The sequence below is a fragment of the Artibeus jamaicensis genome, unplaced genomic scaffold, assembly GCF_021234435.1.
Source record: "Artibeus jamaicensis isolate MK-2021 breed Jamaican fruit bat unplaced genomic scaffold, CSHL_Jam_final contig_2259, whole genome shotgun sequence".
Classification (NCBI taxonomy): Eukaryota; Metazoa; Chordata; class Mammalia; order Chiroptera; family Phyllostomidae; genus Artibeus; species Artibeus jamaicensis.
The window spans coordinates 4,926,689-4,943,470 of record NW_026521468.1 but is presented as its reverse complement, the minus strand read 5'-3'; the positions used below and the strand labels follow the sequence as shown (position 1 = coordinate 4,943,470).

Genomic DNA, 16,782 nt, shown 5'->3' with positions numbered 1-16,782 from the left:
GCGGGCTGTAGGCGGGCGGCTGGGCCGAGGCCGAGGCGGGTGGAGGCGCCGGCCCGGTGGGGCGGGCTGCGCGGGCAGCGGTGAGCGCTCTGCCACAGCCAGCTGGCGAGCCCCGGGAGCCGGAGGCGCGGCGCGCAGCCCAGCTCGGGACCTGCGAGCGGGAGGGGCACGGGGGGCGGTCCCAGCCCAGCTCTCCGGGCCGCACCATGGGCAGCGGCCCGTGCGCCTGGGCGCTGGCGGCCGCCGAGCTCTGACGGAGCGCGCCAGCGCGGGGAGCCGAGGCGCCAGGACGTGCACCTAGCGAGAGGCAGCCGGTGCGGGCTCCGAGCTCGGGCGCAGCGCCCCTTCCCCGGGTGAGTGGCAGGCGGCAAGCCTGGGGTGGGAACTTGGCGAACTTGGGGCCGGCTTGGGCGCCGCGGGGACAAGGACTGCAGAGACAGACGCGGGACACATGGGGAGAGTTGGGCTGGCGTAGGGAGGCCAAGGAGTGTCAGTCGGGGACCCGGACCCTCGTGGACCAAACCCTCGGGGACCAGGCCTGGGGTTTGGATCCGGACTGGAGGAGAGGAGGAGAGGCCGAGGGGACAGGTGCGCCGCGGATGCCAGGGAAGGACGCGAGCGAGGCGCCCAAGACGTTCGTCTCCCGGGTCGTGGAGCCCTCCAGCTCCTTCGCCTGGCACTGCGACAGCGCGGGGGGTGGGGCCCTGCTGGGTCGGGGGAGTCTGGGCTGTGGGACCCCCCAACTGTTGCTGCTGGAAGACGCTGGGGCGGGGAGCAGAGCTGGGAGCTGGCGTCACCACTGGTTTCAGCTGGGTCGTTCCAGAGCGAAGGGGGCTGGAGCGGGTAGAAGCAGGGAGGACGAAGGGGGCCGTGGGTGACTCCAGGGGCCACCCTCCTGGCTCCTGGGGTCCACTGAGCACGCAGAGCACGTCTGCCTTCACACCCTCCTTCACCCGCTCGGAGCCCCCCAAGCCCTCCCCTCCCAGCCCTCCTCCTTCCTCCCCTAGCTGGGCGGGAGCTCCCTCCTCTGACCCCAGGGAATCAGCGGCGTGGGCTTCACAGGGCGGTGGAATCTTCCCAAATGCTGACCCTGCGCCCAGCGGACCCAGGCTTCGAGGGCAAGAAAGAAAGGGTGGACCGAGAGGCCCCGGGAGAGCCGGGAGCCCCAGGGCGCTGGGCTCTGGCTGCCGCGCCGGCAGGTTGCTCTGGTCTCCAGGGCTTGGACCCTGATCCCCGACGGCGGGAAAGGGAAGCCCGAGCCTGGTTTGGAAAGCGAGTCATGCTTTGTCCTATGCCGGTCGGGCCAGGACACACGAAGGCAGAGGCTTCCAGCATTTAGAAGAGCCCCAAGGTGAGTGCTCCGAGCCACCCAAAGGTCCTGCTGGGCGAGGGAAGCTGGAATTCGGCCAGCCCTGTGCTGGGGACCCTGGTCCCCAGTCACCCTGTGGTCCCCCCTGGTTCCCAGCCCTGCCAGCCTGGACTGGGACCTCTGGCTCAATCCCCCAACCCTCCGATGGTGGCACCATCTCTGCTGGGTCCCTAGCGTGGGGCCGAGAGGACATCGAGGGAAGGAACTTCTTTGGGGCTGGCATGTTAGGTCTTGGAGCCAGTCTAGTTTCTGCCTGCGCCAGTCTGTTTACAAACTCCGCGCTAAGAATTTGAACAGGCGAGCGAAGGGGACCGGTAGGCCGGAAACCGGACTCCCGTTTGCTCCAGGCCCTGGGGCTGGCCTGGGCTGTGCCCCACTTGCCCGGTCAGCTGTGCCCCCTCCCCCGCACTGTACCCGCAGGGCGTGGGGTGAAGACTCAACTTGAGGGCGTGGGAGGGGGGCCTAGGAGCTGGGGACGCCGGTAGCGGGTAGCAGCTGGTTGGGGGCACGGAGCGCGTGGTGCCCAGTTTGGCCGCCAGGAGGCGTGGCGCGGGTCCCGCCAGAGTCTCCGCCGCGAGTCACCGCCGCCTCCGCATCGCGAGTGTCCTTGAGCCGCGGGTGACAGTGGCTCTCGCCACTCGCGCCCCCTTCTCCCGTGGGGGGAGCCTGATGCCACGTTCCCTGTGAATTATTTATCACCGGCCTAAAAATACCCCGAACTTCACAGCCCGAGTGTAAGAGATTCCTGCTGAAGGGAGGGGGTGGGGCGCCCCCGGGGGCGCGCGCGGAAGCAGCGGGGAGGCTGGGGGGGGGTAGGTCTCGGAGGAGGAAGGGAGGAGGAAGACCTCGGTGCCCGGACCAGCGGGCGAGAGATGGAGGGGCCGTCTTCTCCCCTGACGCCTGTGCGGGTTTGGGCTCGGCAACAGGGAGGGAGGGAAACCCGACGGCAGGGCCGTGGCGCCTCCAGCCACTGGGGTCCCTCTGTTCCCGGGAAGCGGCGCAGCGGGTGGGCTCCGGGCCTGGCAGAGCGGGGAGCCGTCGTGCCCGGGGTGTGTGCGTGAGTGTGCGCGCCCTCGCTCCAGAGCCTGCGCGTGCTTGGGGGAGCTGGGGCGGGCGCGGGGGAGAAGAGCCCTCAGCACGCAGCGGTGCCCAGGCCGGTCAAGGTGACGCTGAGTGTCCCCGAGGACCGACCATTGCGCCCGCTCCCGGCCACCGATGGGGTCCGCGTGTTCATCATACATTAACTTAGTGCATTGGTGAAAGGCACGGACCGCAGGTGGGTGGACTGAGGTCTCTAAGACAACAGTCCACTGCGGGGTTGGGGCATCACTGAGGGGGCAAACACCTGCTGGGGCAAATACTGTCCAGGGCAAAGTGACGCAAGCCACCTCAGAGGCCTAGCTGGAGCTCCCCGCCCCAGGACAGGCAGGCAGGGGTGGGCAGGAAGCAGTCACCTGGCTCGGAGCCCCACCCAGACCCGTGCCTTCTTCCCCGAGCGCCCAGAGCCTGGGTACCCTGTGGGAGAGGGATTGAGGTTGCGCTCTGAAAATTCCGGAGTTTTGTCAGGTAGACAAGTGGAGGGGGGCACAGGTGGTTGGGTGTGTGGAGACCTGCCCAGGGGACCAAGGTGTCTGGGCTTCACCCATGGGCACCAGGAAGCGGCTGTGCTGTTGGAGGAGGGGTGTCATGGCCAGGGGGCCGGCAGGCAGTGGACAGGACAGGTGAGAGGCCAGGCGGAGGTGATGGGAGATGGGCCAGGGCCAGAGCTGGCCTGCCTGGGTGCCACGTGGTGATGGCCTCCCTGAATCTGCCCACTGCTCTTTGAAGCTCAGAGACTCAGGGCCATGCTGGGACCCCTCCCTCCAGGGGTATTCTGCGATCGCTCCTGGTGGGAGGGGCACCCTGCACCCACCTCCTCTGCCCCTCAGCTCCAGTCCCAGATGACACATTCTGTTAACCTGCGCTTCTGGGGTCGTGCCCCCGGAGGGGAGAGGGCCTGGGTCCTTCAGAGTCATGTGTTCCAAAAGAAACAGAATGAGAACTACATTTGTGATTTAAAATTTCGATGGAGCCCCCATCAAAAAACACAAAGAAACAGGTGAAGTCCATTTTAGTAGTACATTTTGTTTAACTCAGTGTATCTAAAACACTGTTTTTCATCATGCAATCAATAGAAAAAGATCAGTGTGACATTTCTGTTTTTTCTCACTGAGTCTTCAATAACTGGCGTGCACTTCATGCTCACAGTGCACCTCGGTTTGGATGAGCCCCATTTCCAGGGCACACAGCCACGGGTGCCTGCAGGCTGCTGTGCTGGACAACAGGGACCTGAGCTTGGAGCTGGAGGCGGAGGCGGCAGAGGCTTGGGGCTTCCCAGGGGCAGGCAGCCCTCAGGGGCTGGAGGTGTGAGCAGAGGTGAGCACCACAGGGCCTTTGTAGGTATGACCTGCAGTCCCTGATTGGTGCTAGGCTGAGTGTGGGGTGGCGTGGCATGCGTGCCCCCCCCCCCCCGAGACTCACCCATGTCTCAGGCTGAGAGCCCCAGTCAGCATGCTAGGAAACCCTAACTGGGGCAGATCTCAAAGGCACCAAAATGAGCATGCTATTCCCACCCAGCCCCCAATCCTGTCTCCTCTGACTGCAGGTAAACCAGGCCCACCCTGGTCGCCCTTCGGCTCTCCCCTGTTCAGAAGTCCTGTTGGGGACCTGATGAAGATGGAGAGGGCCACCGATCTATGGCCGATGGCCCCTGGGAGGGAGAGCTCCGTCAGCGGGCACCACTCACGGGCTTGGCTCTTGGTCCCAGCCCAAAGCAATGACGTTCGTTTAGCAGGGAGACACGGCACTCCCTGGGCTTAGATTAAAAAGATCGTGCACACCAGTGATGGCTTGGGAAGGAGCTCACGTGTAAGGCCCAGCCCCCCAGCCCCAAGCAGGTCAGTGCTGGTGCCCCTGCTGTGGAAGAGCTGCGGATAGCTGAGGCCACAGGGGAAGGGTGGGGGTGCCAGGCAGGGCCACGCAGAGCAGGGACCATGGGATGTTAGATTCAGTTGGGAATGGAGAATTGGGGTGGGGGTGGGGTTGTGGAGGGTCACAAGAGCTGCCTTTCCTCACCTGGCTGACAGGCTGTCACCTGTAGGGTAAGGATGCTGATAACAGCAGGTAGCCCTCACCTGCTGTGAAGTGGCTCTCCTGTGATGATGCAGGAAATAAATGTGGCTCAGAGAGGGTGAGCAACTTCCCCAAGGTCACCCAGCTAGTAAGTGGCAGAACTGGGACTTGAACACAGGGACACCAGACTAGCGTTTTCAGAATGGACATGTTCCCAAAGGTCTGTGCCATTGGACAGTGGGATGGAAGTAAAGAGCACGTGTGGTGGTTTGTGTCCCTCCCGCCTCTGCCCTTCGGGGTGGCCCGTGGTGCTCAGCTCATCTCTCTGTCTCTCTCTCTCTCTCTGTCCGTCTGTGTCTGTCTCCCTGTCCCTGCCTCTCTTTGTGGGGGGAGGTTCCCCCTCCTCTCTTCCATCCTCTGGATGCCTGTCGCTTTGACTCTGGCCCTCACCCCCTGTCTGTCTGCCCATCTTTTTCCCCACGCCGCTGTCTCCCTGTCCGTGCCTGCCCTGACCTCTCTGCAGGACCCTCCAGTGGACATGGGCGGGGCCCTGGGGCCAGCCCTGCTGCTTGCCTCGCTCCTCGGTGCCTGGGCAGGGCTGGGCCTGGGGCAGGGCCAGCAGGCCCTGACAGTGGCCGTGGTGTTTGGCGGCTCGGGGCCGCCACAGGCCCAGGCCCGGACCCGCCTCACCCCCCAGAGCTTCCTGGACCTGCCCTTGGAGATCCAACCGCTGACCGTGGGGGTCAACAACACCAACCCCAGCAGCCTGCTCACCCAGATCTGTGGGCTTCTGGGCGCTGCCCGCGTCCACGGCATCATTTTTGAGGACAACGTCGGCACCGAGGCCGTGGCCCAGATTCTCGACTTCATCTCCTCCCAGACTCGTGTGCCCATCCTCAGCATCAGTGGGGGCTCTGCCGTGGTCCTCACGCCTAAGGTGCCAGTCCAAACTCATGTCCCCTCATCCTTATGGCCTGGAGCCAGGCTGGGGCTGGGGGAGCGGGGCTGAGCCTGGGCCAGGGAGAGACTGAAGTCGTGGGAAGCTGGAATAGGATGGGACCAAACAGGAGGTGGAGACTGGGGTACTGCACAGGTGAGGGAGGAGATGACAGAGAATGCAAACAAGATAAACATCCTGGGCTGCTTTCATTTTTGCATTGGGATGAGAGGTGGGCAGGTGGCAAGCCCACCTGTGGCTGTGACGGCAGCCCGGCCTACCTCCTCTCTGCTCCTCTGGTCTCCCTTGGGGCTGGCTCCAGACCCAGCAGTGGAGGGCCTCGTGTCCTTGATCTGCAGGCGAGAGCATCCAGGAGCCACCCCTGTCTGAGGCCTGGGCAAGGCACGCTCTCCGAGAGCTTATATCCTGTCGGGAGAAAGTTCTAAACACACTCAGCTGCGGTCACAGCGAGAGCAGGTGTTCTGAAGGGAAATGCAGGGTGCCGCAGGGGAGCTAAGGGGGCTCCCATCTGGGTCAGGGTTGTTCCCACATGGTATCAAAGTTGAGATGGGGGAGGGGGAGGGATGAGGGGAGCTGGCGTGCTGTGTGTGTGTGTGTGGGGGGGTGGAGTGGTAGGGAGTGTCCCAGGCAGAGGCAGGAGGCGGTGCTCAGAGTTTCTGAGGACCGGAGAGAAGCTTGGAAAGGAAGGTGGGGTCCCGACCACATGGGAAGCAATTTGGGTTTTAACCTAAGTAAGGAACCAAGAACTCGCTCAGGGGGGACCCATCTGATTTGCCGTTCTTTTATAAGTATTTTTTATTACCCGGAATTTTGAGCACACATGAAAGTAGAAGAGTATAATGACCTCACGTCCCCTGCCCATCTTCACCTCCACCCCGCTCCCCCCTCTTCTGTGTTATTGAGCAAAGCCCAGGCACCCCGTTATTCCATCCATAAATATCTGAGTGTATGTCTCGCAGATAAGGGTTAAAAAAAACCCACCATATATTGTCACATATAAAAATAATGAAAATCCCTTAAGACCATCAAATATCCAGCCACTCTTTAAAGTTTCCCCATTGTCTCACAAATGTAATACATGTTTGTTTTTGTTTGCTTGAGTCAGGAGCCGAATTAGGTTCCCAGGTCGCAGCTGGTTGATCTGGCTTCTGAGTCCCAGTCTCTAGGCACCTCCTTCATCTCTCTCTTCTTTTCTTGCGATTTGTTTGTTGAAGGAACTGGGTTACCCGTCCTGTAGTTTCCCCAAATTTCCTTTTTATTTTGTCTTGTTTTGTATTTTAAAGATTGGGAGAGTTGGAGTGGGGTGGAACCCTGGAGGGGCTGCAGGGGCCGCAGGGAGCCCCCAGTGAGAGGAGTGGTTTGCAGCAGCCCAGGCTCCAGCTGGCAGCGCCCTGGGCATTGGTGGGGGCCGAGGTGGGGAGGAGGGATTTTCTCATCCCCGGGGCTCCTTGGAGTATGGCCCGTTCCCAGCGATCTCTGGGCCCGATATTAGGTCTCAGCACGGTGGTTCTCCACCTTCACAGTTCTTTAGAAAAACACTCAAGGCCAGCGTCCCAGGTCTGAGATTCCGCTGTTGGTTTGAAGGAGCGCTTCCCAAACTAGTGGGCTCGAGAATCACCCGAAGAGCTTGTTGAAACACTGATTCCCGGGCGCCATCCCCAGGGATTCTGATCCAATAGCTGTGCGCTGTGCCCCAGAATTTGCATGTCCAGCAAGCTCCCAGGTGACGCTGATACTGCGCTCCAGCGCTGTTGGAATAGGGGGCCGGGAATGAGCATTTGGAAAACTCTCCAGGTCATCTGATGGACGGCCGTGGATAGGAACCACCTCTGGGGCCGGAGAGGGGCGGTTTTGCTGGGAAGGGGCTCCCGGGACGCGCAGCACCTACGGCCGCCTAAGCCGCCTGAGGGCGGACTCAGGGAGCGGAAGTTGGGGCGGGGGGCGCGGGGCAGGACTCGTCCCGCCCCGCCCCCTTAGGCCCCACCCTCCCCTCCCCTCCCCTCCCCCAGGAGCCGGGCTCCGCCTTCCTGCAGTTGGGCGTCTCCCTGGAGCAGCAGCTGCAGGTGCTGTTCAAGGTGCTGGAGGAGTACGACTGGAGCGCATTCGCCGTCATCACCAGCCTGCACCCGGGCCACGCGCTCTTCCTCGAGGGCGTGCGCGCCGTCACCGACGCCAGCTACATGAGCTGGCGGCTGCTGGACGTGCTCACCCTGGAACTGGGCCCCGGCGGGACGCGCGCACACACCCAGCGCCTGCTGCGCCAGCTTGATGCCCCGGTGCTGGTGGCCTACTGCTCGCGTGAGGAGGCCGAGGTGCTCTTTGAAGAAGCGGCGCAGGCTGGCCTGGTGGGGCCCGGGCACGTGTGGCTGGTGCCCAGCCTGGCACTGGGCAGCACCGACGAGCCTCCCGCTGTCTTCCCCGTGGGCCTCATCAGCGTCGTCACAGAGAGCTGGCGCCTCAGCCTGCGCCAAAAGGTCCGAGACGGCGTGGCCATCCTGGCCCTTGGCGCCCACAGCTACCAGCGCCAGCACGGTGCTCTGCCCGCCCCAGCTGGGGACTGCCACAGCCACCCTGGGCCTGTCAGCCCTGCCCGGAAGGCCTTCTACAGGTGGGCACTTGTCCAGGGCATGTGACCCGCGGGGCGTGCCCCTCCGGGGACCTGGGTTGGCAGTGAGCTTGGTCTTGGTCTTGCTGGCTACACCTTCCACTAGCTAGTGTGTCTGGGGCCAAGCTCCTTCACCTTTTGGGGCATTAGATTCTTTATCTGAAATAAAAGTTGGGGGCTGAGAGTGTGGGGAGAATCGCAGCGGCGCACACAGGGAGACAGAAGAAGGGGCACACGATGAATGTCCCCCACGGTCAGTGGTGGCCCGGTGGAAGGTGGGGAAGGGGTCGTCCGCTCCTGAGCTGGGCCGCAGGCGGGGCTGCAGGAATACCCAGGCTTCTCTCCCCACGCGTGTGCGCAGGCATCTGCTGAATGTCACCTGGGAGGGCCGAGACTTCTCCTTCAGCCCTGGTGGGTACCTGGTCCAGCCCACCATGGTTGTGATTGCCCTCAACCGGCACCGCCTCTGGGAGATGGTGAGAAGGGGGTGAGCCCAGGGGCCTCTGTTTCCCTTCATTTTGTCCCCAGCCCCTCTCGTGCCCACGGCTGAGCAGAGAGTCCCTTCTGTCCCTTATCCTACCCCTCATCCTTCAGGTCTCAGGTGGAACATCTCCCCGGCAGGCCTTCCGGGCCCTTAGATTGGGCGAGGCACCCCGGCCCCGGGCCCCCACAGCACCCTGGCCTCCTAGCACTGCAGAACTTAGCGGCACAGTTACTGCATAGGCCTGCCCCTGTAGGAGTAACCTGCAGCCGTGCTGGCCAGACGGACGGGAAAGAACAGAGTGTGGGGAGACTGGTGTTTGAGTGGAGTTGTGTGCAAAGCATTGTGGATAGAGAGAAGGGGGCAGGACTCAGTTCTGCCTTCGAAGGAGGAAGCTGGGGGAGGCTTCACAGACTTGAGACGTTTGGGATGGGTTGTGGAAGGTTGAGTAGGAGCCCACCGGGAGGGAGGCTAAGCTGGTACAGACAGAGGGGCAGGAGCACTTGGGGCATTTTTAAGTGGTGTGTCTGGTGGCGTGGAGACCGAGGAATAAGAGCGGAGCAGTGGTGGTGCTGGGCTAACATCTTCATACCAAGGCTGGGGCACTGAGTGTGGTGAGAGGCTCGGGTGTGGGCTGCAGGAAGATGCTGAGGGCTGGCAGCCGCGTGGACACTGGGTTGGAAAGCACAGGGACTGGAGCCGGGGAGGGGGGTGCAGGGAGCCCTCCCTCCAGGCCCATGCCCAGCCCTGTGCCCCGACTCTCCTGTTCTCCAAGTGCCCTGCGCCAGGCCCTGCTCTCCCCGCTCTAAGCATCCCTAGGTGTGGGAGGGGGATTCTTGGCCCCAGTGGGTCCCACCCAGAGGCCTCCCCTAGAGGGTGGGGGTTACAGGGCTGGAGGTCCCGGGCTGAGGCTGGTCCCCCTCTGCAGGTGGGGCGCTGGGACCATGGCGTCCTCTACATGAAGTACCCAGTGTGGCCTCGGTACAGTGCCTCCCTGCAGCCTGTGGTGGACAGCCGGCACCTGACGGTGGCCACGCTGGAGGAGCGGCCCTTTGTCATTGTGGAAAGCCTCGACCCTGGCACGGGCAGCTGTGTGCCCAACACTGTGCCCTGCCGCAGGCAGGGCAACCACAGCTTCAGGTCCGTGAGGACACACGGGGGGGGGGCCCGAGCGAGCTGTGAGCTGCCTCGGGGTGGCAGGCGTTGTGCGTGCCCTCCGCGTGGGCGTGGGGTCCACGTGCCAGGCTGGGCGGGGTGGCTGGCTCTGACTCCTGGTGCTCCCTTGGTGGCAGCAGCGGTGACACAGCCCCCTACACGAAGCTTTGCTGCAAGGGCTTCTGCATCGACATCCTCAAGAAGCTGGCCAAGGTGGTCAAGTTCTCCTACGACCTGTACCTGGTGACCAATGGCAAGCATGGCAAGAGGGTGCGAGGCGTGTGGAACGGCATGATCGGGGAGGTAGGCCCGCCCCCAGGGCCCAGCTTGTTAGGGTCTCCTCTCCGGCAGGGGAGACTGGGCTGTCACCAAGGATGCCCCCTGGGGTCATCAGCCCTAAGAGTGGAGAGGACCCCAGGTGGGAACAACGGACTCAGCTGGTGGGTGCTGAGGGGCCTGGGGGGAGGCAGGGGGCGGTGCTCCAGCCTGGGGGAACCGCTCCTCCCGTGGCCCCAGGTATACTACAAGCGGGCGGACATGGCCATCGGCTCCCTCACCATCAACGAGGAGCGCTCCGAGATCGTGGACTTCTCCGTGCCCTTCGTGGAGACAGGCATCAGCGTGATGGTGGCGCGCAGCAACGGCACCGTGTCCCCCTCCGCCTTCCTGGGTGCGATCGGGTGGGCAGGGCTGGCTCTGGGGCAGAGGGCCCTGTGATGTGGGTGTGGTGTAGGTGGGGACTGGAGGGGAGTGGGTGAACGGTGGCCCCACTGTGAGGGACAGAAAAACCAGGAAGGCTGGCGGGCGTCGGCTCATGACTAGTGGGCTGGGGCAGCAGGGCAGGGGGCGGAGCTCCTCGGGGCACTGGAGAGACCCCCAGGGCGTGGGAAATGGAGCCAGTTTCTGACTTGAGTAGCAAGTCAGCATGTGGAGGGCAGCCCCCTGTGCCGGGCCGCATGCCAGGTGCTGGGGCACTGCTATCGGCCTAGCCTGCCCAGAGCGCCTGCGGGAGGCCAGCTGGGACTTACACAGTGGGCCTGACAGCGTGAGGACAGGGGAGGCTCTCCGCCAAGAGCAGAGGAGGGGATCTGGCTTGGCCCCTTCCTGCTGTGTGCCCTTGGCCTAGTCACTGAACCTCTCCGAGTGGGGTTCCTCGGCCATGAGGAAGACCACAGACTGCTTCCTAGACGGGCATCAGATGGAAAGAGCCCATGCGCATGGCAGGAATGGCCTCTGACCCAGGGAGACTGGAAGGGCCTGTCGGAGACCCCAGGTCGGTCTCCCCAGTGCCTTTGGCCCTGGTGTCTGTGTCAGGATGAGGAGGAAGGCTTGACCTTGGAGGCCCTGATTCCAGGCAGAACAAGCAGCTCATCCACATCAGGCCGGGGAGGGGTGTGTGCGACAGGAGCGTGGTCAGTGGGGTGGGCTGGAGAGGGCGGGGAGGAGGTGGAGAAATTCCTGGGGTTTGCTCATGTGGCTTTGTGGGCTGAGGCTCGGGGGTAGGCGCAGGGTGAAGCTGGTTGCAGGTGGGAGGCTGGGAGAGGACAGGAAGGAGCACGGGTGCAGACCTTCTTCTCTGAGAGTGAGGGGGGAGAAGAGCCCAGTGAGCCGCCCCCTCTGCTCGCAGAGCCCTACAGCCCCTCGGTGTGGGTGATGATGTTTGTCATGTGCCTCACCGTGGTGGCCATCACTGTCTTCACGTTCGAGTACTTCAGCCCTGTCAGCTACAACCAGAACCTCACCAGCGGCAAGAGTAAGCTCCCACCTGGGCCTGGGAGGCGGGAGCAGGGTGGGATCCCCCCAGACACGTGGGCTCAGAGCCATAGGCGCCCTCTGGAGAAGGCCAGATCCCGGGGCAGGTCTGTGGCCTTCGGACACAGGCAGGGGCCAACCAAACACGTGAGAGAGAAACAAGGTGAGCTGACTTGTCCTGGAGTGGGGATGGTCCCCACCCCAAGACAGAGTGGGGACAGGAGCTGTGGTCGGGCGGGCTGAGCCTCTGTGCTGGACAGAAGGAGTCCCAGTGTCCCCTCCCACCCCCAGAGTCCGGGGGCCCGTCCTTCACCATCGGCAAGTCTGTGTGGCTGCTGTGGGCGCTGGTCTTCAACAACTCGGTGCCCATCGAGAACCCCCGGGGCACCACCAGCAAGATCATGGTCCTGGTCTGGGCCTTCTTCGCGGTCATCTTCCTCGCCAGCTACACCGCCAACTTGGCCGCCTTTATGATCCAGGAGCAGTACATCGACACTGTGTCCGGCCTCAGTGACAAGAAGGTTCTGGGGCTACAGCCAGGAGTGGGTGGGGGGGACGCTCAGGGCAGGAGCAGGCCAGGGTGGGGCCCAGGGCAGGTGGAATCAGTAGAATTTTGACCTGGAGACCAGAGCAGGAAGGAGCTGGGGGGCCGGGGGAGGCGGGGCCGGGTGCAGGTAGCTCAGGGCCGCTGACAGAGTGGCCGTGGGTAAGTCTCTCTGTCCTGGACTCAGCTTCTCCATTTGTGACACAGGGGTGGCCCAGGCAGAACCTAAGACCGTTCTGCTCTCACTGCGCAAGTTCAGACTATGGGAATGGGGTCGAGGGGTGGGGCTGGGCGCAGGGCAGCGGGCCTTTGAGGTGGGGCCTGGGAGGCTCGAGGGAGGGTCACAGCTGGTGGCTGCCCTCTGCCCGCAGTTCCAGAGGCCTCAGGATCAGTACCCGCCCTTTCGCTTCGGCACAGTGCCCAACGGCAGCACGGAGCGGAACATTCGCAGCAACTACCGTGACATGCACAGCCACATGGTCAAGTTCAACCAGCGCTCTGTGGAGGATGCACTCACCAGCCTCAAGATGGGGTGGGTCCTCAGCCCTGCACTCGCCTTGTTTCTCTCCACATGTCTCCCCAGTGACCAGACTCAGCTCTGTCCCTTCCTGAGACGTCCAGGTTGGGGACAGTGAGGCTGGGCAGTCCCGTAGGATTCCTGGGGGTAGGTGGTGCAGAGGCCTCAGGGCAGACTGAAGATTGCATCGCAAACAGATGCCCACACGTGGCCCCAGATGCGCAGCTGTGGTGTTGACCGGGGGCCAGACTTGCCCTAAGGTGGTGGTAGTGACCTTTTCAGGGTCTTGGGGGCGAAGAGGGTGGGTCCTCTGGGAGCAGAGCGTCCCCTGGCCTCTCTGAAGAGAAGGTGAGGTCCCAGAGCCACGGGAGGGGCTCTTCTCTCTGTTCTGGACCCAAGGGAGGCAGGGAAGGCTCTGGTTATGGTCCCTTCTGGGTGGTGGCCTGGACTCATCAGGCCCCAGGTGTGGTGTCCCTACCCCATAGGGTCCCTGGCCTGAGGGCTCCACCTGTCCCTAGGAAGCTGGACGCCTTCATCTATGATGCTGCTGTCCTCAACTACATGGCGGGCAAGGACGAGGGCTGCAAGCTCGTCACCATCGGCTCTGGCAAAGTCTTTGCCACCACCGGCTATGGCATTGCCCTGCAGAAAGAGTCTCACTGGAAGCGAGCCATAGACCTGGCGCTCCTGCAGTTCCTGGGGGACGGTGCGTGCCACTGCTGCCGGGGGTGGGGTGGGTCCCGAGTGGGCCATGGGGCCGTGGTCGGCATGGCTGTTCAATGGCTGGTCAGCATCACTGTCATTTGCTGAGTCCCAGGGGCCTGTGGATGGGAGAGGGCTCTGGGGATGAGAGACCAGGGAAGTTTGTGGGGGCGGTATTTGGAGGGACCGGGTAGAGACCTGGGGAAGAGATGGGTGTGCCAGGAGGGAGTGGGAAGTAGGACTGGGGAGCCCCTGGAGGGCAGGAGGGAATTCAGACCACACAGTGGGGTTAGGGGGTGGCTGAACTTTCCTTTTCCCATCTGGAGGTCACCCGGGTAGTGCCAAGGGCCTGCCTAGTCGCAGAGCCGAGCCCAAGCCCACCTCAGCACCAGGACCTCCCGTGTGTGAGGGGTCCAGCTGACCCTGCCCCCGAAGCCCAGAGAGAACTTCGAGTTTAGAGTTCCAGGTTCCAACCGCACTAGATAAATAATGGTCCGACTTTCCATCCGTACCATTGGGACAGTGAGAGTGATAACAGGAGGGTGCCTGCAGTCTCCCTGGGGGCCCAGGCCTTTTGCTTGTGTGCCCAGCGCCATGCCTGGCATGCAGGGGATCAATATGTGTTTGGCAAATAAATGAATGATAACATTTACCTCACCAATAAGCTTTTACTAAGTGCATGGAGGTGGGCACGTCAAAGACTGGCACTGCCCTCCCCAGCCCCCCATCTGCTTTCCTTCCTTCCTGCTCGTTGACACCCTGACCCCCAATCATGTCCCTGCCCGGCTGATGCCTGCGTGGTCCTAGAAGGGGTGGAACCCTGGTTCCAGACCCTTCCTTGCTCAAGACTTGGGTGACCATTGGGAGGGTCCTTCCTGAGCTAGGTGTGCCCACCGCCTGCCCAGGGGAGACACAGAAGCTGGAAACGGTGTGGCTCTCGGGGATCTGCCAGAATGAGAAGAACGAAGTGATGAGCAGCAAGCTGGACATCGACAACATGGCGGGCGTCTTCTACATGCTGCTGGTGGCCATGGGCTTGGCCTTGCTGGTCTTTGCCTGGGAGCACCTGGTCTACTGGAAGCTGCGCCATTCAGTGCCCAACACCTCTCGGCTGGACTTCTTGCTGGCCTTCAGCAGGGTGGGTCCCTGTCCCGCCCTAGACAGCTCCACCATTAGACGAGCCAAGCCAGATAAGTCAGAGCTAGCTGCGGCCCGTTTGGGGACACACAGCAGAAACTCCGGGAGGTGGTATGGCCTGCCAGCACCGCACAGCTGAGGGGAGGCAAAAGAAGGGTTTAACTTCCTGGAGCCTCAAAGAGCTCCTGGGTAAACCCACAGCAGCACAGTGCCTGGCACATAGGAGGCGCGTGACAAATGTTAGTTGCTTTCAAGGATTTAGAGGTGCCAGGGCTGATGCCTGGGACAAGAAGGTGGGCGTCCGGGAGAGGAGGGTGCGCTTACAGCGTGTCTCCTACCTTTGCCCAGGGCATCTACAGCTGCTTCAGCGGGGTGCAGAGCCTGGCCAGCCCCGCGCGGCCGCCCAGCCCTGACCTCACGGCCAGCTCGGCCCAGGCCAGTGTGCTCAAGATGCTGCAGGCGGCACGCGACATGGTGACTACGGCTGGCGTGAGCAGCTCCCTGGACCACGCCACGCGCACCATTGAGAACTGGGGCAACCGCCGCGCGCCCGCGGCACCCGCCTGCCCCGGCCCTCGGCCATCCACCCCCAGCCTGCCCCTGGACCAGAACCCCAAGGGTTGGGGGCCACCAGGCGGCAGCCGCGTCGCGCTGGGGCGCAGAACCCCTCAGCTCCTGGGCCGCCCTCCGACGCCTCGGCCTCCCCTGCCCTACGCCTCCGGACTATCGAGCCGGCGGGCCTGGGAACTGCAGTGGCCCATGCGGACTGGTCGGACTGGTCGATGCAGGCGGCACCAGTTGGCCTCCGAGCGGCGAGCACTTCCAGAGCGCCCCCTGCCGCCCGAGTGCTGCCACTACAGCTCCTTCCCTCGAGCCGACCGGTCCGGGCGCCCCTTCCTCCCGCTCTTCCCGGAACCCCCAGAGCCCGAGGATCTGCCCCTGCTCAGACCAGACCAGCTGGCCCGGAGGGAGGCCTTGCTGCACGCCGCCTGGGCCCGGGGGCCCCGCGCGCGCCACGCTTCCCTGCCCAGCTCGGTGGCCGAGGCCTTCGCCCGGCCCAGCTTGCTACCCGCCAGGTGCGCCCGCCCCATCTGCTGGCGTTTGGCGCAGGCGCAATCGATGCGCCTGCCGTCGTATAGGGAGGCCTGTCAGGAGGGCGCGTGGGCAGGCGTCCCCATCTGGCCGCACAGACCGCACAGAACGCACAGAACGCACGCCTGCGTCCATGTCCATGGCCACCTGCCGCTTTGCTGGGGGACTGTCTGCCCTCATCTCCCAGCCTGTGCCAGCCACAGCCCCTGGCTCACTGGGGCCTGGGGGCCTCCTGGGCACAGGGGCAGGACCCTGGGGCTGAGTACAGGCTACAGGGACAGTGGGGGGCTGGAAGAGGTCAGTAGGGCGGCCTGTGGGACGCATGGCTTCCTGGGACATTGCACCTGGAGGCGGGTCAACAGCTTGGAGTCAAAAGTGTGAGGTGCGGGCTGCCCCGGCTGCTGGCCGGCTGCATGCTCCACCTGGCACTGCCAGAGTTCGGCAGGCGGGCCTGGACTTTTTGACTTTTGCCCTGAAATCCTGGCCATGGAGCCCCAGTGACAATGTCTTCCACGGTCAATTCAGTGACCTCAGCAGCCTCAGGTCCTGGTGTGGGCTGGGCTCTTGCTGTCCTCTCTTCATGCTGAAACCTTCTCACAGCACCTGGAGCCACAGGAAGCCACCAGCTCTCCCTGCCCTGCTGTGAGCCGGTTCCTGGCCATGGTCACTGGGGGCTTGGTGTGGGCACACGGGGGCTGGAACTCAGGGTTGGGGCAGGGCTGCTCCACCGACTGCAGTTTCTTCTCAGAGGACTGGGACATTAAACAAACCTTTCACAACCCACCGGTGCTGGCTGCCTCATTCTGCATCCTTTGGGCGATAGCATCATGGGAATACCCCGGGCAGGGTGTCTGCCTAGAGCAGGTGGGTGGCTCCCTCTGGGCCAGTGTCTGGGAGGTGAGCCTGAGAGATGGCTCCAGCAGCAGAAGCCACTTGGTATTCAGAGCCAGCGCCCACCCACCCTAGCGCCGGATGTGACAAATGTGCTCAGCAAGGGGCTCTGTTGGTGATGGATGTAGTTCATCCTTCAGTCTCCTTGAGAGGCTGTTGCCTGGGGCTGGGGGTGTCCTGTCCTGCTGGGGGCCTCTAGGAGCCCGACAGTGTCATGGTGGCAACGGCCAAGGGAGGTCTGTTGTGGGGAGTCTGCTGGGCTTTCCTGGGCCCTGGCCAGCTGCACTCTCTCCATGGTGGACGTGCAGGCCCTGAACACCCCCCTGCATGAGTGGCTTTCTGGGTTAGACCCAGCTCCGCCTCGCTGGTGCTGGGCCTCCTCGGGAAGGGGGCCGGGCAATCGGCCCCCAGTCTCAGTCCTGCGCCCTCCCTCTGCGCTCCCAGCCCTACCTCCTCTCTCTGTCATGT

At 63.4% G+C, this 16,782-nt stretch overlaps 1 protein-coding gene across 8 annotated transcripts; it reads left to right on the top strand.

Annotated features, from left to right (window-relative positions):
* The first annotated feature begins 182 nt into the window (after nt 1-182).
* On the top strand, nt 183-16,197 carry GRIN2C (glutamate ionotropic receptor NMDA type subunit 2C). 8 transcript variants are annotated; one of them, XM_053661345.1, is made up of 15 exons: nt 183-353; nt 3,617-3,784; nt 4,014-4,305; nt 5,004-5,417; nt 7,448-8,046; nt 8,405-8,519; nt 9,453-9,664; nt 9,820-9,982; nt 10,196-10,349; nt 11,307-11,432; nt 11,723-11,952; nt 12,347-12,507; nt 13,011-13,198; nt 14,079-14,332; nt 14,680-16,197. In XM_053661345.1, exons 4-15 carry the CDS (start codon nt 5,019-5,021, stop codon nt 15,802-15,804), a joined length of 3,726 nt encoding a protein of 1,241 aa, XP_053517320.1. In that variant the 5' UTR covers nt 183-353; nt 3,617-3,784; nt 4,014-4,305; nt 5,004-5,018; the 3' UTR covers nt 15,805-16,197. The 8 variants fall into 8 exon arrangements, with proteins under 8 accessions (XP_053517320.1, XP_053517321.1, XP_053517324.1 ...); XM_053661346.1 differs by lacking the exon at nt 183-353 and adding an exon at nt 829-1,351; XM_053661347.1 differs by lacking the exon at nt 183-353 and adding an exon at nt 1,363-2,103.
* Nucleotides 16,198-16,782: the final 585 nt, after the last annotated feature.